Source organism: Manacus candei, unplaced genomic scaffold, assembly GCF_025592945.1.
Source record: "Manacus candei isolate 608988 ecotype Guabito, Panama unplaced genomic scaffold, ASM2559294v1 h1tg000027l, whole genome shotgun sequence".
In the NCBI taxonomy this organism is placed as follows: Eukaryota; Metazoa; Chordata; class Aves; order Passeriformes; family Pipridae; genus Manacus; species Manacus candei.
This window is the reverse complement of record NW_026138075.1, coordinates 1,104,737-1,126,854: the sequence shown is the minus strand read 5'-3', so window position 1 is coordinate 1,126,854 and position 22,118 is coordinate 1,104,737. Positions and strand designations below refer to the sequence as shown.

The 22,118-nt window shown below is 40.7% G+C and overlaps 1 protein-coding gene across 3 annotated transcripts; it reads left to right on the top strand.

Moving 5' to 3' along the window:
- The first annotated feature begins 288 nt into the window (after positions 1–288).
- On the top strand, positions 289–10,768 carry INIP (INTS3 and NABP interacting protein). Of its 3 annotated transcripts, none has more exons than XM_051789503.1 (5): positions 289–397; positions 1,389–1,476; positions 6,863–6,965; positions 9,379–9,469; positions 10,362–10,768. In XM_051789503.1, exons 2-5 carry the CDS (start codon positions 1,452–1,454, stop codon positions 10,455–10,457), a joined length of 315 nt encoding a protein of 104 aa, XP_051645463.1. In that variant the 5' UTR covers positions 289–397; positions 1,389–1,451; the 3' UTR covers positions 10,458–10,768. The 3 variants fall into 3 exon arrangements, with proteins under 3 accessions (XP_051645463.1, XP_051645462.1, XP_051645464.1); XM_051789502.1 differs by lacking the exon at positions 289–397 and adding an exon at positions 742–853; XM_051789504.1 differs by lacking the exon at positions 289–397 and adding an exon at positions 3,171–3,259.
- Positions 10,769–22,118: the final 11,350 nt, after the last annotated feature.

The window sequence follows — 22,118 nt, the reverse complement described above, 5'->3', positions numbered from 1 at the left end:
TTTCTAGCCTAAGTGATTTTGTGACCCCTTCCCTTCCACTTGTATTTTTTTCCCATTTAACCGTGTTGCTGCCTGGAGGCGCCACACCGAGACCCGAGGGTGAGGCCCTCGCGCTTGCTCCCGTGCCCGGGCGGATGAGGCAGGAAAGCAGAGCCTTCAGGTTGCACGGAGAGATCCCTGGAGCGCGGCCCTGCTTCCCCCTCACGACCCCGATCCCTGGGCCCGGCCGTTCCGGGCAGGGACGGGAGGTACCCGGATGGGGAGGAGCCGTCGCGCAGAGAGCGCGTCACGGGCGCGCGGCGGCGGGGCGAGCCGCGGTAAAATGGCCGCGGGGCTGCTACGCGGCGGGTGAGGGTGGCGGGGCTGCTGGGAGCCGGAGCACCGAGCCCTCGGACAGGTGGGTAACGGAGGGCAGGTATCCATCCCGGCCGGATGGAGCATCCTCGCCCACCCGGCGAGGACGAGACAGTCTATTCATCCGTCGTGGGCGGGGGAGAAAGGCGAGCGGGAGAGCCCATTCCCGAGGTTTGGGGGAGGCAGGCAGCGGCAGGAGTGGGTCCGGTCGTCCCTGGTCCTTGGATAAGCGCGTTCCGACCGCTGTCACTGCGCTTAATTAATATTGCCCTTGAAGTACTGCCCCGCTGGACCAGCGCGCTGCCCCGGGACCCGCAGGTCCAGGCGTGACAGCGTCCCGGTCTTCCGTGGGAGTCTGACTGAGGCTCCTGGTTCGGTTTCCCGTAGGATTCACCGCTCTCGTCCCTCCCCTCCGCCTGGCTGGCTCAGCCAGTGGTCTTTGCCACCCGCCTTCACAGCCGGGCACCTTGATGGAAGCAGAAGTTGATGATGGCTCGAGGTGACATGTGGCAGAGGAACAGGCTCCTTTTTTGTTTTGCCAGAGCTGCAGCCACCTTCGGCTGGCCTTGTATCCAGGGTTTAAATTGCCTCTCCTCAGACAGTCAGTTTTTCTTGAGTTGGAGCCTAAACCGAGGTGTTCAAAGGCTTTAGCATTTAAGGACTACAGTGGTTTAATGTGATTCTTAAATGTAATCTGACATTCCTGTTGTCAGGAAGAAATTCAGTTGGGAAAACCGTGTGTGACTCCAGAATAACTCTAAAGGTTGTTCTTACTAGAATAGAAATTACTAGAAATTGTTATTGCTACTAATAGAAATTAATAGACTCTGAAAAAGAATTAGCACAGCTCTTGATATTTCAAGCTGAAGGTTCCAATCAGAACAATATAAACTGTATAATACATTTTAAGCAGTGCGCATGCGGTGTTTGGCTTATGCTTTCTGACAGTTGCCATGTTTATAAAATCTCTAATAGAATGAAATCCAGGCTCTTCTTTTGAAGTGTGTCTATCTTACGTTGTGCCTGTTTTGCAGATATTTGTGGGGGTTAAAAGATTTGAACTACAGTTGAATAAAACAAGGGCTGAAAATTGAAGGATGGCAGCAAATCCTTCAGGACAAGGTAGGTTTTAATTAATTTAAGTATTCAAGGGAAAAGTCTGTGTGCAAAATGTTGTGAAGTCACCATAACTGTAATTTTATGTAATGGAACTATCAGGATAGGGAAGAGAGGTGGGGCTGAAAGCAGCAGAATGGCAGCAGTCCTTCTGGGAGAAGGCACACACACATCAAAGGGTTGAAAAAGACCACTGATGGCTAGGGAGCTCTATATTACTGAACACACTCTCATGCTTGCACTAAAAAGTATCTTCCATGCCTGTGGTCCTGTGATCATTTCCTGAAGCTTATTTCAGATGCTTCCAACACTTGGTATTGAACATGACTTGCAGTCAACATCAGGGAGCAGCCAGAAGTCAGATGCGTTCCAGGTCATGATGGGAACAGCAAGACCCAGGCAGTAATATCTGTCCAAGGATAGACAAAGTGGCCAGGCCTAGGAGGAAAAGCCAATTAAAACCGTAATGCTAACTTGCAATTAAATGTTTCTTCGTGCAAAGATGCATCTGGATTGCATCCTTAAAATCGTTAAAAACATGGAAATGGTCCATCTATCCAGCTGAAGCACCTGTGTTAAAGGCAGAGGAGGGTCTTAAATCGCCCTCTAGAGGTCTTTTCTGGAAACCTCAGTGGGACTCTGAGGCTTGTCCTCCATAGAAGAGCTGAGGAAAAAGGAGCTTCTCATGTATGGCTCTCCACTTACTTGGTTATGGGAAATGAATTCTGGGTTCAGTTTCCCAGCAGCCAGAGACTTCTTCATGCACATCTGTGTGTGAGTCCTTATCTGGAAAAGCAGTCCTGCAAAACTGGGTGTTGCTGGATGATACTTTGAGGGGTACCAGATTTATGTGTCTCAAAAGACACATTTGACTTGCTACTTGACAAAAAGAAGGTAGTTTTTGGAATGGATATTGAGCTTTTGTGAAATGTTGGAAGAGGAGTGCTACAGATTGCAGATAGTTGCCTGTTCACAAATTTTAACTCTTGAGAAGTTTTTGGTACATAGTGGTAAATCCTGCTTTATTCTGTGAATAACAAGTCAGCATCATGTCAAGGAATAGAATGTTGTCATAGAGAGTTAAAAGCTGCTTTTTCTCATACAGGTTGGTTTACTGTGAAGGATGGGATGGGATTTTAGTCCCAGAATATCTTCGCTTCCTTCCACATTCCTGAGTCTTATAATTTAATAGAGCCTTGGAATCTGTTTTTATATTTGAGATATCCTTTAGAGACTCACTGTGTAATTACCATATGAAAATTGTTTGTACTAAGCATTCTAGAAACACTGTCAAGTTTAATTACCAAATAAGGCTATAAATAGTACAACTACGAAAATTAGAAAGGAACAGGTAAATACAAACAACAGTTCAGGGTTTCTTTCTTGGTCAGATGCAGTCTAGTAGTGAAAATGATTAAGACAAACACTACATTTTTTAGCTTGCTTCATGGCACGTGTTAGTACTGTTCAGTCAATTCATTCTCCTGTTTGTGGACAAAAGGAAGAAAATTACTGAAACGCTCACTAGAAGGGTTATGAATGATAGCACTTATTCAAGCAGAACTGTAGGGGTGAACTAAACATTAGCCTTCTACACAGGTAGACCATTTTGGTAATTTTTTGTACCAAGTTAATCCTGTCCCTTTAATCAGTACCAGGTATTTTCTTAGGAGTTAATTTGAGTTTTCTGTTGATTACAGACTTGGACTATAAAGGTTAAGATTCTGCGGATTGGACTTCCTTTTAAACATTGACCTCTTAGGAGAGCACTCCTGAGGAGGAGCTGCATGTAAGTGCAGCAAAACCAGCAGAATTGAATGAAAAATGTTACTGCAGGCTGTTAGTGCCACATGGAACTGATTGCATGAGACTATCTACAGCACTTGAAAGAAATGGAATGGATTCTTGCATGCTGTGTGTTGTCCAGACCAGAGCTCATAGACCAGAGTGGTATACTTTGAGGGATGGAAGTCACCTTCTAAGTTACAGAAATCACTTCCAGGTACTCAGGAATACACTGCTGCTGCAGCAATACTTGGCAATATTTGTGCTGTTACACATCTATGGACAAATAAAAAATAATGCATCTTAGAAAAAAATTACATATACTGTGAATTTGAAGCAACCAACAAATCAAGGGAAAGGAAGTGATGAAAAGCAAGAAGTTAAAAAAGATAAAGGTAATACTGTTTGTTGCTGTGCAGAGTTAGTTAGAACTAACTGACATAATATTGGTGAGATAGGGTGGTAAGAGTAGGTGTTAGGATTAGGTTAAAAAGTGAAACTTGCTGTGAGCTCATAAAGCTGCCAGTATCACTCAGCAGGGTTTCAGCTTTCTCTGATTTTATGCCTTCATGTGCAGAACATGGGTGCAAGTAGTCTTTAGGCTCCTGCAGAGTACAATGCTTGATGTCAGAGGTGTCAGAAGGGTTTAATTTTTAAATGACCTCCTTTGTCTACGTTAAAGAGTAATCTGAGAATCTAGGTGCTCAGTTTGACATCTGACACTGCCAATAATCTATTTAGCTGCTTTGAATGAGTCATTCTGTGTCAGGACTCTTGTGTCTGCAAAGCAGGGAAGAATATTAATGAACTGCAATATTCATGAACTGTTCAAAATCAAAATAGTAGTGCAACTCAGCCCAATCAAGGGAAGTCAAAACTTACAGCTTTTTTAAGAAGTTAATGTGTTTGAAAATCTGCACTTCTTTCACAGATGTGAATCTGGTCTGTACTAAGGATGGCTTTTGTTTTTTGGACGTCTACATTTTTAGTACTAGAAAGCAGAACAGACATATCAAATCAAGAGATGAAAAATTACTCTATTTATAATTGAAGTAGGAAACTTTTACAGGCGTTTCAGGTTTGTCTTGGGTGCCTGGGCAGAGAACAATCTGAATTAAAGTCTTGCTTATATATTGCCAGATATGATTAATTATTTTGTAAGGATGCAAGATTTTCTCTATGAAATGGCTTTCTCATGTTCCACCCCCTCCATTGTTAACTTTTAAATGAAGGGTTTTGCTTTGCATTTTGAAAAGTTTAAAACACCTGTAGGAACTTCACATTGCTCAGCTGAGAAGCACTAACATGTACATGTTGAATGAGCTCCTCCACTTTCTCAAGCAGGCTTTTTCTCCTTACCATTAAAAAATTTTAAACAAGTGACTTTTTCAGCACAGCAGATTGCCGATGGTCACTGAATTTTATAGCAAAATGCTACTTTAAAAAAACAACAAGCGAAAAAACCCACCACAAAGCTCTTAGTAGATAGGTAAGAAAAGGAAGAAAAAATATTTGGGTTTTTTTTTCTGAATCCTTCTAGAGTTTCTGCCATAAGATACTGTAACAAGATTCATATTAAAATAGAAAACAGTGAGAATCTTCAGCAGTTTCTTATCACAGTTTAAAAACAGCATTTAAAATGTCTCAAGCCTTTCTGAGTCATACCATCTGCTTGATGATAAATCTAAGCACATTTAGTCTTTCTTTTTTAGCTTACAGCAACCTTTATTAAAAAGTTGTCTCCTTTTTCTTTCCTCAATCACTGTATCATCTGAATTCCAAGCATGCATTTAGATTTATGCAGTTCAGGGTAAGCAAGCAGTAGCAGAAGGCTGCTGAGTAATATGTCAGGTATTAAGCTTTTTGGTTGAAAACTGTGTAGAATGAGCATACAGACATGGTTGCTTAAGCTCAGACCCTCTTAGAGGTGCTTCAGTCATCCTGTCAAGGCATTGTCTCCAGAACTTACAAGACGGTAAAATCTGGGCTAGCTGCAGCTCAGAATGTTGAATCCTAGCTTGTTAGCAAGATTTCTCAGCCTTTTTATGTTTTAGACCACACATTCAACTGTGTTTTAATGTTCCAGGTTCATTGCAATTGCAAGGTCTTCAAAAGAAGAGATAATGTACAATACCTGAAAAACGGAGAAACATTGAAGACCTGAATCTATGCACTTACAAAATAGTTTAAGTGAAGCTAATGCCATGTGGGAGGGAGAGATTAGTAGACAGAAAAAACAGCAGTTAATTAAATGTAATTAAAAAAAATCTGTTAAGAAATGTAAAAATGATTATGGGTGACCTTGCATAAAACCACTATAATATGTAATCAAAAGACTCTGCTCCTTTTAAGAGCTCCTGAGACACTGAGGCACATGGGTGCCTATGTTAGGCATGGTAAAAGAGAAAGGTGAGGATTTGATAGCAAGGCAGTATAGATGCAAGTTATTACATAGAGTTGAAGGTTTCTGTCTGGTAACTGTCTCCTTCATTGAGCCATTCAGATGAAAGGAATACTGGGTTATGTAATTGAACAGAAGGTCTCTCAAAGGGAATGAACTTTGAGTGCAGCTACTGAAAATAAATCATTTTAGTTTGACATGCTAATGCTCTCCTTAAGTGTCTGGCCTTAACAGCTTGTGGGCTACCACGTTTTAGTGCTGTCACTAAAACAGTGCTCAGGGCAGGGGCACAACACACAGCAGTTTCCAATGGGAATGACTTTGACGTTTTGTATGGGGGAAGTAAAGGAGATGACTGCAATGAGAACCTTTCTTGTATAAGAATCCTGTGTAAGTACAGTAGCTTTGCCACATTTTCATTTAGAAGGCAACTTCGAAAAATACATAGATGCCAGCTATTTTGAGCACTTTTGAATGCTCTAGTTCCTGACCCCTTCTGTAATATACAGGGTCTCTTTGGGAGAATGATTTACAAACCAAATGTTCTTGTATTCTGTACAGACAGTTTAATTTTGCTTCTCTATTCCAGCATCGCGATCATCCTCACAATAAGGGTTGTGTGTTTATATAAAGACATCAGTGTGTATATATACTAAAACCTTTCTGCATAGATTGAATGAAAGACAGTAAGTGTTTGTATAAGCACATGTGCAAACTTAGTGATTGTTCTTACCTGTTGCATACATAGTACTTGTGTTATAGTTTGAGTTCATTGACATGAGAAATTAGGCCCTGTGAGTATATTACTCCATTGTTATCATTGAATTGAACATTCAGTGACTGCATTTTAAATCTGCAACCTGGTAAGTTTATCTTTTTTTTGGAAGACAAGTATTTGATCGTGTACCTTGATTGTAGCTCCAGAGCTGTCGTGGGAAGGGGTAGGATCTAACTTGAGTTAGAAGCCTCTATTTTAAAATGTATTAATATGCATGATAGCTTATGGAAGCTATTGCATGTTATAAAATGAGAAAAGGAGAAATAAAGCATATTTATGAATAGCCTTTTCAAATGGGTACAAAGCTTGGAAGGTTAGTGTATTTATCTTAAAGTAATTTTGTACAGGGATTTATAATTCCTTAACATTAGAGTTGGGCTACAGATATAAAATAAATATCTCTAATATTTTTCTGTCATTCCTACCAGGTTTCCAGAATAAAAATAGGGTTGCAATCCTGGCAGAACTAGACAAGGAGAAGAGAAAGTTACTTATGCAAAACCAGTCTTCTACAAATCACCCTGGAGCCAGGTATTTTATGTTCTTAGACCTTTTTGGGCATCACTGATTCCATAAAAGAAAAAAGCAAACAGTGAGTGAGCTGTAAACTCATACAAACACTTATTAGAAGTGTTTTCTGACCATCCTTAATAACAAGGCAGAGGGATATGGCTCTTTAGGAACATATTAGTATTTAAAATTGTTTACACACCCTGAATTTAGGTTTACTTAATTTCCATTTGAGAATAGGAGAAGCAGATATGCTTACTCAAGTGTATTAAAGTCTATGATAAAGCAAAATCAGGAAGCAGGCACTGAGAAAGTATTTAATTATTAAGCTAAAATGCTATAAGGAGTGGAAGTAGCAGACCATTAGGTTCAGGATACTGTGTTTTAGAGAAGAATAATTACAGAAGGATCAAGTTATTCTTGAAACTCCCTGTGTGCAAGACAAAGCCAGTTTATGTTACTGCAGATAATCTCATAAAAGATGCTGTGTTGTAAGGATAACTCTACACCATAAGGTGAAATAATCTGAATTTAAGGGCTGTTACTGGGATTTCTCCCATACAAGGCAAAAAGATAAGATTTTTGTCATAAATCAGTAACTAGAAAATCATGCAGTAATTTGTGTGGAGAATTTGAGATACTCAAACTTCTGCGTTAGCATGAAGTGAGTGCAGTGCAGTCTGAGGGCTGCTTTTTTTCATAATCTGAAAAAGCGTGCATAATACTTGAAATTGCCTGAGTTAGATTTCTTAAGCGAGATATGCAATTATTAATAGTAACTATATGCAATTATTATTCAAGCAAAATTGTTGATATAAGAATCAGAATATCGTGCTTTTATGTACAACCCCTGACTCCTGGCAACAGTGTTTCCATACGTCATTACAAGTCTGAGAGTTTCAGGAAGTGCTGGTTTACTTTCTTTTTTCTTTAGGCAAAAATAACACTATATTCTAGTAAGCATAATTAGAATTTACTAATTTTGAACGTGGGGGCAGGGGCAATCTACAGTGCAGCAGTCAAGCTCTCTGCTTTGGCATGGTGGGCTGTTGTGTGATTTTTGAGAAGCTGACGGTTTTTTGGTGTTGTGCCAAAGGTCTCGGACCACAGAGTTGTCAGAAATGAGACCATAAAAATTCTGCAGACTTGACTGAAAGAGCTTGATTTACCTAAAGCACTGTAGGGGCATGGACAGTGTAAGGGTGAATGAGTTAATATAATTTGTGGCCTTGGCACAAGAATCGTCTATCCAAGAACAGAAGACCTCTCTTGAAAAGTGTCAGCATACGATGAAGCCTTAAGATTATCTACAGAAATCATATTGAAAAGTTAGAGGGTACAGAATAAATGCAAAATAAGTACCTTCAAAATAATTGAAAATATTGTTTTAAATAAACTCAATAGTACTTTTCTCCATCAGTGAAGCTTGATCTTAATATTCGTCATAAGCAACAATCCTCTGAATTGTTTAGCTTTTGTTATGCATTTAGGCGTAGATTTGTCTAAAGATCATTCAAGAGCATGGCTGCTTTTCAAAAACTCATTTACTAAATCAGCTGTTGACATTGGAGCTGCTGGGAAAGTTCAGTTGAGGAGTTTGCTTGGATCCCTTGTCATTTGTACTTTTTCCTCTGTGACTGAGGAGAGCTGGGCTTTCAGAACGTCTGCAGTGACAATTTCAAAGGTAGTTGTGAATTGTGTTGCGATACAGTTCTAATGGCAGTGCTCACTGATTTACATCCATTACTTTTATAGAGTTGGGAATGCTTTTTATGTCTTTTTTTTGCTTAAGAAGGTGGACAAGTCCTAAGATCTAAAAGACAAGAAAAAACATTTATAAATTTGAATTTGAAACCTTACATATGCTGCACTGAGATAGATAAGCTAAATCAGTTTCAGGTACTCCCAGCTATCAATAGGGGATAATTATTTCAGTTAACATCAACAAGAAACTCCTTTACCATAAGTAGTGAACTGGTGCCCAGCTGCCAAAGAACTGTTCTTTTACTGAAGTCTGCAGAACTCTTTTTAGTGCTTCTGTTTATCACAGTTGTTTAGAACAGTCACTTGGTGACTGAGTAGTGCTGAAAGCACCAAGCTGTTGTTTGAAAAATTGCTGACATTGTCTAATGCTGCACCCCAGTGGTTTCACTGACTTCAGTAGGACTCAACCCATGAGCAAAATCCACTACACACTTTAGGTGTAGTTTGGCATAAGTTGTTTATGATGTCTCAAATGATACAGCTATAGTCACTCCATTTACCTTTTTTTCTCTTATATGAACAAGTAGTAATTCCAAATAGTAATTACCAATTTTCAAGCCATGAGTCGAATAAACCGTGAGTTGAGGAAGTCACGGAATCTGTGGCTAGAATGGCAAGGACACATGTTTTGTCTGTGGTCTGTATCATACCATCTTGTTCATTTTTGCAGCATTGCACTTTCAAGATCACCTCTGAACAAGGATTTCCGTGATCATGCTGAGCAACAGCACATTGCAGCACAGCAGAAGGCTGCACTGCAGGTAAACTGATACAGTCAGGGTTTAGCTTGGCCCTGGTTTAGATGTGCAACCCTGCATCTAGAGATACTGAAAGGCCATCTCCTTGGATGTCAAGAGCTCCATCCAGCCCCACAGCTGTCTCTTTGTGTCTCTGCTGAACTCCCTCCGGTTTCTGTCTCAAACTGAACTCAAATAGTTTCCCTTGGCCTGCTGGCTGTGCTGTCGATGATGCAGCCCACTGTGCTGGTTAGCCTTGATCACCACAAGGGTATGCTGCTGGCTCAATCTAAATGGATATCCAGTAAGGCTTTTCCCTAGTGGTGGAAGGAAGGAATATGCAGGCCACGTAAATTGCCGGAGTCCAGTAAGTTAGCAAACTAACAGGAAAGGGGTATGTAGGATTTCACAAAGATTGTCCAGAGCCATCTTACACAGCAACTGCCCCCCTCAGGTGAACAAGCATAAATGTCTTGTGAGCAGAATGCTGGTGTCCCATGTTGTACCAAAATGTGTCTGGTCACATGTTATTTGTACGTGCAGGCTCAGGTTGTGGGACAGTCATGCACAATTCTGGCAATTTCTGCAGTAGCTGTCACAAATCAAGACCTAAGTTTGTTTTAGATAGGAGTGGAAACATGGGGTCTAGGCAAAGGAGAGAAATCAGAAGTTGATTTACCACTAGCCCCACCTCCATGGGATTTACTGAAAAGAACAGCAGGGACTGTCCAAGTTAATTGCCGTGGTGGGCCCTGTTCCAGTGTGACTGATCTAAAATGCTGGGTTTGAATTTCACTATCAGAATTGAGGAGCAGACTGGGAGAAATAAATAATTAATGCTGCAGAAGCCTTGAAGTCTTAAATTATGTCAGTGCTACAGGGAATTATGCTTTAACAAATGCTTTTCTCTTTACAGCATGCACACGCACATTCCTCAGGATACTTCATAACTCAAGACTCTGCGTTTGGAAATCTTATTCTTCCTGTCTTACCTCGACTTGAGGCAGAATGAGGAATGTTGTTTCTCAGAACTTCAAGATCTGATTTTTGTCCCTAGCAGGAGCTGTCTGACCCTTGAATTTCTTTACATATCTTAAAATCTATTTTTTTCTGTATTTTTGGAATTATCTTTCAGGAGTGTGAGCTCTAATGATGGGGAAGTAGTGTTGTTGAACAACAATTTTTGTCCTGTATTACCGTTCCTCTGTCAGGTCAAAGTCAAATCGTAGAATTATAGAATCAGCCAGGTTCTATAGCATCTAGGCAATGAAACAATAAAGATCTTTCTTTGGAAAGTTATAGTTGCTCCACTGAAGGAGTTAACACTTGCTGGCTGTGTTGTTTTCACTTTGGGTATTGAAAAATTTACTTTTGGAAATTCAGGCCTGGGCTCAGGGATGAAGGTATTCAAAAGGGGACAAATTAGCACAACTGTTGTTATATTTTTAAGTTATAATGCCTCAAATTATTCTGTGTAATTGTGAATGTCTTGGTGATATATGTAGATATAATTAACTGTCAAATATACAAATTATGTATATGGAAGCTTCTATCCTAGAAACCACAGACTCTAGCAGTTAGTGTCAGATGGATCAGTTTGTCTTGCCACTCTTATTTTTTCTTTTCCACTGTTAATCAGTGTTAAACCCATTAATCTATCTCTATACTGTAATTTCAGCAAAATCCTTTCTCCTGCTGGAACCTCATGTTCAAATCGTTATTAGTTAGAATATGGGTGAACCACAAAGTGTCTGGGGGGATGTCTTGCTTCTGGCAGTGACCATTAACTTGATCATACGAAAACAGAAGGCTTGTAATCTAGTGGTGACCTCTGTACTTAAAGGTGTCGTAACGCACATGACTCAGGAGTCATTTTATTTCATTTGGTATGCTAGTAAGTGGCTTTTCTACTCAACACAGATGGTTGGAGTAGAGTCTGTATTGGAGCTGGATGGTAGGGTGGGAGCAGGTCACAGTACTGGGCTAACACACAGTGAGGTCAGATTTTCTAAGTGGTGGCAGTCATAATCTCTCGAGAACAGATGAGGTAAAGAGGTCAAAGATGTTGCACTGAAGCACTGGAAGAGCTGAACCACAGTTTATTTCTTAGCTCTGTGCTGTTTTTCTTCCATTAGACAAGCTTTCTCTCCACATCCTTATTTTCCAAAGTCACTCACCATTTCCCCACCACTTTAGGCTCTGGAAAATGCTCTGTTTAACCCAAGAAGCTTGGCCTGTAGAACCATGTGTGGTTTCCTACCACTACAGGCTTTTAGTCTCTGTTTTTCCTTAGTATTTTCATACTGCTGAGGTCATAGAAGCACTGGTATGAAACTGCTCAATAGTACCTGATATTACATTTGCACTTTACATCAGAACACGAAATACTGGATGAAACTCACTGTTGGAAAGAAATTACACTCCCTGAGGTTGCTAGCCTAGAACTCCCTAATTGCACTGATGTGTTCAATCAGTTAAAGTTGGTAAATGCTGCTTTTGCCTTCATGTGTCATCAGCACTTGACAAGCCAGCTGTAATTTGCATGTCCTGGGAACACAACTTGGGTAGCACTGCTCATGAGGCAGAGACTGTAGATCTCTCTGATGTAGAGACTTCAGATGGCTCCAGTCTTTTATTAGATCACTTTTGTCACATAAAGGCCAGAGGTCATTTATTGTCTTGCTGCATAGCAGAGAAGTTAGTGCTCTGACCCAAGCCTTGTAGAAATACATGAAGAGGCTGGGCTTTTACCATCCTCTTTAGAAAGAAGGAGAAGGTGTCGATTATGAACCAGGTAATGGGGAACATGAGCTTGAAATGATAGAAGGAAATGCAGACAATGCACAGCTTTTTATGGCTTCACTTACAGAATTTGCAGGCAGTGACTATCTCAAAGCATCCTCTTGAACCTTATGATAATTAAAACAAGGCTTGGTGTATTGCTGAAGAAGTATTGCTAAGAAAAGTTGTCTTACACAGGCAATGTTCTTTCACCTTGTGTCTGCTTAAGCTTACACTGAGAATCAGGAAGAGTGTGTGAGAAAGCAGCTGGATGATTCCTTATGATCAAATTTACAGCGGTGATGATTCCTCCTGACAAATCAGTTCAAATAGCAAGTTTTCTTGAAGGATAGTCAGTCAGTCCTTCTGCTGAAAGGACTTCTGCTGAAACTGATGCTGATGCCTGTATTTGAGGGAACATATGGTAACCAAAATGACACATGAATTGTAAGGAAAAAGTTAAGAGAACGCAGCTACTCTGATGGATGGTCTTTGTGTACAGACACCTCTGAAAGGGGTGGTGGACAGAGAGTGGGTCAGGAAAATGCCTCTCCCATTACAGTCAGTATTTTTATGCATGGTCAGGACAAGCATAATGCCAAACTGGAGTAGAGTTCCATCTCCTCTTAGTAGTTCACACCCAAATAGAATTAATATAGGGCTTTTCCCTTGCTCAGAAGACAACAATTCACTGCCTCCTAGTTTTGTGATGTGTGGTCAGTATGAATTGTACATTGCACGTAGACATGTCATTATAGATTCATGTAAATATGTCACTGTAGATTTCTTCCTTGCTTTTGATACTTAGAGCAATGAAAGCCGATGCCTGGTCTCCTTCACCTTCCCCCACTTTATCTGTTTTTCTTTTCTATCAGCTGTTTCCTACAAAACTGGTTTCAAGTGCCAGAAGGAAATCTACCGATGGGATTTCATAATGCATATACAGCATAGTATAAACTATAGTCTTCTGACAGCCAAATTGATTTCAGAAATATCCCCATAAGTAATAGTTTCAGTGAGTAACAAAATATACCTTGCAGTCCCCTATAAATATGACAGCTTTTCAAAAGTGAGACCATTTTCATGAGGAACAAAGCAAAACACTGAATCACAGCTGGGGTTCTTACCAGTCTGACATACAATGCATTATTTACCAGCAAATGTTAGCTTTCCTGCATCTCATAATGCTGGTAATTCGCATAACGGGTGGGGATTGTGTTTTTCATTCTTTTGTGTTCAGTGACTGGAAGTGAAAACAGTTCAAAACTCAGATGAAGGAGGAATGATCCTTTGGTGACTTAGAGATTCCAGTTGCAGGCAAATCTATTGAAATATTTTTGTGTCATTAGTAGTTAGATGATGATCAACAATTATGCTGTAGTGTTCTGCTTTATTCTGACATGGCAGGGGAAAGGTGGGAATGTCTTAATTTTTCAGTAGAGCACTCCTTGCAGTGAGTGTTGGTTCCAAGTGCAGAGCAGCTCTTTTATGCTGTTCTATCACCAAGCTTATGGAATAGCCTTACCAAGCAGTAGTTATGGTTTTCCTCACTGAACAGAAACATCAGCTGAGTCACAGAAGGGGAGGCCTTGCTGAGGCCCTCTAGTTATGTGTTGTCAGAGTACAGATGAGAACCCAAATCTCTGTACACTAATGCTTTCAATTCTGTTCTGTATGTGCTGAGGCTGCCCATGTACCATTCTCTGCGCCTAGCAGTTCTCAGTGGTGAGGTACCTCAAAAAGATAAGAACATCCCCTCTCCCCCAATATCTTCATTAACCCATGTCCCCCATCTTGCATTGTAGAAAGGCATGTATGTTTTTACAATTGATGGGTTCTCTATGTCTGTGACTCCCTCTCTGGCAGAGAGTCCCTGCAGAGAGACCTCGACAAATTAGGGAGATAGGCAATCACTAACTGTATGAAATTTAACAATTCTGCACCTGGGACAGGACACCACTGGTTTGTATAGACTAGGGAATGAGAGGCTGGAGAGCAGTGCTGCAGAAAAGAACTTGGGGGTCCTGTTTGATGGCAAGAACATCAATACTGAGGAAGAAGTTTAGCTAATAGGCAAATGTTCCCTGTGACAAAAATTGACAGTTAAACAGCACATATTCTTCCCCATATTCAAGTAATTTCTGTAACAGTACAGTTCATAGTGGTTCCACAGTTTACAGAGGCAATTCTGCTTTTATTTCAGAGCAACCTAGACATCAAATTCTCCAACTCAAGGACATCAGGCAAAGGAATAAGACATACAGTTAGAAAAAATCCAGATCAAGTCTTCTTCACTCAGTAGCTTTTTTTCTCACTCACTTTATGTCATTATTAAAAAACCCCACCACATAGTGCTTTGTTGCTCTGTATTTCCTCTATGGGATCAGATGCCACAGCAGGAGAAAAAGAAGAGGGCCACACACTGAAGGATTCAAAGGCGCTCTACCTACTGACCCTGGGGATTTATTCAGTTTTCACCTACAAAATATTCAGTCTTTTGCAAAGCGTGGAAAACCACAGCAGTCCCTACCACAGTGCCTTAAACCCACCAGTCCTGTTGTTCTGTATGTTCCCTATGCTAATGTATGGAACAAGTTGTTTTTGCAGAGGTCTGAACCCAGGCAAGTGCCCGCCTCTCCTGCAACGTCAGGTTTCCCCTGGGCACATGGGCAGAAAAGGGAGCTGAGGTCTTCTCTAGGACACCCTCCACCCTGTGCTGCCACAGGGCCAGGCCTCTGGGGTCCAGCACAGAGCATTCCTGACCCACCAAATACAGCCACATCAACTGAGCAATGAAATTAGGGGAAAAAAACTTGTAGAAATTAGAGGAAGAGTTACTGGGAATTTCATACTTTCTATTCGTGCCTAAGGAAACCACACCATGACCACTTTTACTGCCAATGACCACCAGAAGTTCCCAACCTGCTCACTGGCAGTGACTGTAGGTGGAGCTCTAGCACCTATGAAGGAGGTTCCTCAATCAGTTACTGAACAAGAAGTCTGATTTTCTCAGTGTACTCAGACTTCAAAATGTTTGTTGTGTTAAAACAGCTTTTCCTGCTCCTTTAAAAGACAAATAAATGTTATCCCAACCCAACTGCTGCTTTTCCTTGCTCTTAAGTGGTGATTTTCTCATCAGGGCACAGAATGGTATTTTTTAACAAGGAATGCACTTTACCATCACCCATGAAGCAAAATAAAATTATGTCAGTGTCAGAAACTGAAACAGTTAATGCCTTACACATTCTAAGATCACCAAAAGACTTTTACAAACTAAAAAGAAGCAGCTGCTCACCCAGAAAAGCCCACTCCTCCCTAAATACTGCCAAAGGACCTTCAGATCAGACAACTGGGTGCCATTGTCCAACTATCCTGGGTGCAGATGCACACCTGAAATTACAAACTGGATTTCCAGATAAGGGAAGAGGCTAAGAAGAGGCAAATCCTGCAAGGTGAGAGAATCCCTCTTATCATGCCAATGTCCCCCCTTCACATGATAACTCTGTGCATCTAGCCTGGGCTATGCATCTCAAATGTCAGACCATGATGGACCAGGACTGATGCTGACACAACAGGCAACTGCAACTGTCTCAGGAGATGCAGAGACTCATGACATGTCCTGTGACACTATCAATTGTAAAACTCCCCGGCCTGGGGAGGTACAAGGTGTTCCCACCTGTGGTGGAAGTGTATAATAACTCATAACATCTTTGAGTTTGGTGGGCCTCTCCCCTTCTCCCCCAACAGATCAAGACCATCACTTCAATCAGCAGACATCAAAGCTGCAACTACCAGGTTTCATCACCGGATCCACTGGGACATGACTATATACATCTTTCCACCCTTATCCTTTCTTTCCCTTTCTCTCCCTTATGTGTTTCCTTAAGTGTTATCTCTATGGTTTCATAATGCTTTACTGCTATAGATGGTTATGCTTTAATGTTACAATATTGCTATAGATGTTTTACTTTATGCTTTAATAGCACTATAGCTTTATTGCTATAGGTGCTTTAATATTGCTGTGCTTTAATAAATGCTATATTGCTATGCTTTAATGTTGCTATATTGCTATAGATGCTTTAATATTGCTATATTACTACAGATGCTTTAATATTGCTATATTACTACAGATGATAACACCCAAAATGGCAACATACCTGTTTACCTTTGAAACAAATTGTTCTAAAATAAATCCTATATATGTTTACAAACACCAATCATTCACTCTAATCCACCCCAAGGGATTTATTAATAAGAACCTGGGTTACCCTCTCCTTCTGGGATGGGTCATAACAGTCAAAGATCATTTTTCCTCTGGAAGTAATGCCCATGATGCACACCTGAAACCCCTTCAGGCAGAAGGAGCTCCTTCATGCATGTCTTCAGTATGTCTGAAAATCCTCTGCCTACTCCAGCAAAGGCTGCCAAGACTTCTCAGGAGCAGACTCTTTAGAACACTCTGACAATGGAAAATAATGTCCACAGCCTTTGAGGGTTGTAGGTAGCAGCTTCTCCTAGCAGATGTTTCCCCTTCTAAAGTTGATGCTACTCAGTATTTCAATATCCAGTGAATTGCTTTCTTTAAAATAATGCTACGCAAAATCATTCAAAAGACAGAAACAATACTATATATTACAACATACAGAGCCTACAAATCAAACTAATATTTTAAATAAAGAGCATTCAAATAATCTGAGGGAAGGAGAAACTATCTTTCAAAAAAAATTACAATTAAATGCCATTATTTTATCTTTACAATCATATACCTATTGAACTGAAGTTGTTATTTCAAGGTATTATACAGTACTAGAAAAATTTACAGTGGGATTGGTAAACCTCATCAATCCTCTTACAGCACTGCAATACAGTAGGAAAAAAAAAACCATACCTTTCCATTAGAATAGAAGCTGATTGCACATAATCAAATTTCACGTCCACAACTCTGTTTCAAGTCTCCTAGGTTTTCTTTGTGGCTTAAAGGCTTGTTGCAGCTCCAGCTGAAATAAAGTTTTCTTCTCAACAGAGAGTGTATCAAGCCATATCTGGGGTGGGGGGAGGAAAAAAAGGAAGTTTAAGGCAATTATTTTTACAACTCACCACCGATTTTTGCAAATTACATCATTTGGGTGCCAGACTTGAGACACCTTAAAGTGCTTTCATTTTCAAAAGATGCTGAGCATTTGACTGTCACACCAGCTGTAGAAATCCAGATTCAAAAGAAAGAAGACCAATTCCTGGCTTTTTTGAAGTGAATGAAGGTTCCAGTCACAGTGAAGTGACCATGGTTAAATGTGTTACCTACCACTTGGGTGCAATACTCTGTACTTTCACAATAACATCATACATAGGGAAATGGATACGTTTCAGGTGAAGAAGGAAAAGTAGGTGAAGGAGGACTAAGAGGAGAAAAAGGAGAAGCAGTAGGAGCTGCTTCTTTTAGCCATGAGATGTCAGTATTGCAATCAGGCTGGCACTCAAGCTGTTCTAGCTTGCCAATGTCTTAGATTAACCTAACAGAGAAACTTAGTTATAAAAATGTGAATGGGGCTTTTATACTTTGCACCTTAGCCATAGTCCTTATTTTTAGAATGGGGTGAACACTGATGTTTCTGGGAGTTCATTTTTGGAGAAAAGTCCTCAAATGCTCAAGAAGCAGAAATTTTGTGAGCACTTAGTCCCTTAGGGTAACAATGGGAAATTCTGTCACATGGAGCATGAGACCAAGGTTGTGCAAAGTGTTACATATAAGGAAATCTTTAGCATCACCCTGGCTCAACCATAAAGGAAACAGGGTGTGAATTAGAAAAGGTTACAGGATTATTAAGAAAAACTTGGAAAATCCCCAAAACCACAAGGCTATAAAGAAGACTGAAATCTCATCTCTTTTTAAACTTTGTGATAACTTCATTTGGCCATAGGGCTGGCTTCCAGCACTGAAAAAAACTGGTATTTTGCTAAGTTTTCTGACCTTAGTGATGTCCATATAATCTCTGAGTCCTTTGGTCATGCACCTGTGTGTCCATACATTGAGAGCACAGGGAGTGGCCTAGGTAGTGGTGGAGCTCACAGCACTGACACACAGGAACTTGAAGTCATCAAAATTAAAGATGGGAAATTTGTTGAGCTTAATTGTATATTCTAGAAAACAAAGAGAATAAAAGTAGCTTATCCTAGTGCCATGTTGCCACCATTTCTGACTAATACCAACTTGTTTTTCATAAAATGTGAAGAATGTAAGAAAGATGAACTTCCCTGATGGTTTCTCATGAATTTTTGCACTGAAAACTCAGATGTGGCAGAAGGGGCATAACAAGAAGTCACCCTGAGGTTGCTGCAAAGCTAAAAATGTCACACAGAGCCAGTAATAGAGAGGAAGTAACACAGCATCTCTTGCCTTGCTGTAGAAACAGTGGGAGGATGGCAAAGGCAAAGGTTTTTCCTTTGTTAATTGACTCTGGGGCCGGTGAAAAACTCACTCTATTCATATACAGGCTGACACTGTACTGCCAGTGCATCTCTCCACCACAGGTGTCTGTGCAAGCTGGACAGGCAATGCCAGTCAAATCTTATTTTAAACTCATATCCACTTTCTTCATCCAGTCAGGCACAACAGAATCAGGTCTTGTTGCTTCAGTGGACCAAAGGCAGGTGCATCTTGATGAATACCAGGAGTTAAGTGAAGACATGCAGCGTGCATTTCCTAAAGGAGAGCTTTAGTCCTATAGGCAGGAAATGAAAGTAGAGGATTGATGGAGAATCTTTTTATAGATGTTCAGACACTTAATATCCTTTATGAAAAAGTAATGCATTTTTATGATACCACTATAATTTTATTAGATCTACTATACTTTATTAGATCTACTTTTTACTGGACTGAAGCTAATGGGATTTTGCAGCCCAATGAATTTAGCTGTGAAAGGTTGTTCTGCATGCACTGAGCTAGTGATCCCCACAGCGACCATCTCAGTGTTGCAGGAAAAAGGAAGAGGTGGTACACTTCACAGTCAAGAGGAGGGAGATGTTGGATTTCTCCTTCTAACCTTTGATTTTTCAGCCACTGCTAACTGTTACTGCAGTTGCAGAGGTGTAACTATGGGAAGATATGATTTAAAAAAGATGTTTCTATTGTTGCAGATTTTGCCCAGCCCATGGATTAGTAACATTGAGGCCCACATTTCCCTACAAGCTGCTTGCCATCTTGCAAGCTCCAACTGCTTCATGGTAGCTTACCCAAGGACTTCTGAGAGCACCAAGAGCATTTTGGGAAACAGCCTGCTAAAATCAAGAGCCTAACCATACAATGCTGCTTGTCCTGGAGGGTACAACAGCATCAGCCTCACTGGAATTATCACACTGTAATTAATCCCACAGTCATTAATTAACTTCTGACAGGCCGGGGTGTGAAAATTATTGTGGCCATTTCTTGAATCCCAGTATTACTCAGGCAATTTGTTGAACAGCAACAGCAGACAGAGACTTATATTGCTTCTGGCTTCCCAAGGCAGGGTTTATCATGTGCTAAGAAATGAAGTCATACTTCCCAGTTTCTCCATATTCCAGATTTTCAAAATTGGTGTATCTAGTTTGAGCTAAATTCTGATACTTGATAATGCTAAGAGTAATAGCTTCTTGTTAGTGTTACCTCAGTCCTGAACAGGGACAGTGAGTCAAGTGCCACAACAGAACATGGTACACAGATGGCCATTCTGGAATGCTTCATACTCTATACATGGTGGTGTCCATTAAAGTCTGTATCACTTTTTCCTTTTCTCCCTACTAGATACCTTGTCTTCATAAACTACAAAAAATGGCATGAGTTGCTCCAGTGCTTGAAAATGTAGCCAGATCAGAAAGTGCTGGTTGCGGTGAGCAGCGTGCAGCTCTAGTACTTGCAGAAAAGGAAATACTTATGAATTTAAAATGAAATAAAATTATGGTTTTGTGATGGCAGGCAGGTATCACCTACCATCTGTAAGGCTGTTGTATCATTGGAAGGGTGGAACAAGAGTTACCTGCCTTCAACTCCTGCAGAAAATATAGCATCCTTGCTTCTGATTTCTTTTTTTTTTTTTTTTACTCAGCATAATTTACTTTCTTTTGTCTGGAAGAAACCAGTTTATCCCTTTCATTCTTGGACAGTGTGGAGGAGTCCTGGAAAAGTCTGGAATCTTAGTTCAGTACCACACCAGTGGATGGGTTCTGTTTAAAGATAAGGGTATTCCCATCCTGCCTTCATTGCTGACTTCAGCTGCTGCCTACCAAAACACAAAGCCCTTTGCCCACCATTGCCTGTCAGCATCTGAATGAAGCTTTAAGAGTTATGCCTGAACATCTTGTGAAGTACTTGGAGGACTTGTTGGGGCATCACCAGGAAACACTAACAAAACCTACACCCTTACCGAGTGTGGACAGGAGTTCTCTCTGGGACCTGTCAGGCAGAATTTGGAAAAGCATTAAGTGGCCAGAAACATACACCCCATATCCAGAAGGGCCTTTGCAAGCACTGGTGCTCTGGGTTATAATCATATCAGCACTGAAAGGTTCTGGATCAAGTGCCACAAGATTGAATTTTTCTGTGTGTAACTCACAGGCTGCCTGTCCAGACTCAGTGCTGCTGTAGGTACACCAGTAACTGACAAACATAGAGGAGATCTGGCACCTAAATCTCAGTCCTGCTCCCTCACCCCTAATATTCCTTTTGTCTCCCTCTTTTGGAGCTTACTGAAGAGTTTATTTTCTAACCATATTTCAGGAGATGCAGGCTAGCTATGAAGGTTCATATGAAGGTTCCTTTCAAAAAAATGATCTTTGTATTCTGTTTACCTGATGCCACACTCACAGGAGAAACACTGCAAAATCATACAAAATAGCCATCTGTGCAGGCACAAGCCCTTTTGCCAGAATTCTGTCACTGAGATGATACAGGAAGAAAAGAGTAATATTTGCTTGCCAAAACATGCACACACCCTACATCTATGCAGACAACTGTGCTATTATCTGAAGGTTTGTGGGTGCTCCATGCCAGACCATTTAAGTTGAAATGCACATGGTAAATGTCTAGACACGTACTGCTCTGCTCCATGCTGATGCCAAGAGTTGCACTGTGTGTATGTGTTTGGTAAGGGAAGAAGAGGAGGGTTGCCAGACAAGATAATAAGATGCCATCAAAACTGGTGAGATCTCAGCTCCAATGTCTCTATCCATCTCTGCATTCTTCCCCTAAAGAAAAGGCAGTTCCTCACACAGTGCCTGTTGCTGTTCATACTTCAAATTAGCAATCACCATCTTAGTGGGACTATATCAGAAAATCCAGGGGTCTGTATTCATCCTCCCTCTATGGAAACAAACATACTAACATCCCCCCTGGAACTACTCTAAATAAAGAAGTAAAGATACCTGCAATATCTGGATGTTCCTAAAATCTCCAGAGTCTACTCACCTTTAATTATAAGTCCCTTCCTACTCATAATATTCTGTGTAAAGAGTGATGAATTTGTCCTAGCGCTCCATATGTATTTAAACAATACTTGTCTTTTACTCATTTTTGTGTTAGCTCATGCAGCAGACACTGACACATAAGACAGGCTCCTGGCAGATACTACTATTGTCCAGAAAGAACAGGAATTTTAGGTGCTGTTTAGAGGCCAATCTGCTCTCACAGGATGAACCAGGTGATATTCCTGTGTTCCCTGTTGTCTTGCGAGCACCAACTTGGCCTGAACGATTTCTGTTCTACTGAGTAGTTTGATGACAACTGTGTAAACAGACCCTCCTCCAGAAGGGGCTCCAGACCCAGGAGTCTGAAGGACATAGATGTTGTGGAGAGATGACCTCCACAGCAGATGGTATTGCAGAAGAGGATACAGCTTAGCTGTTTTGTAGAATGGGCAAT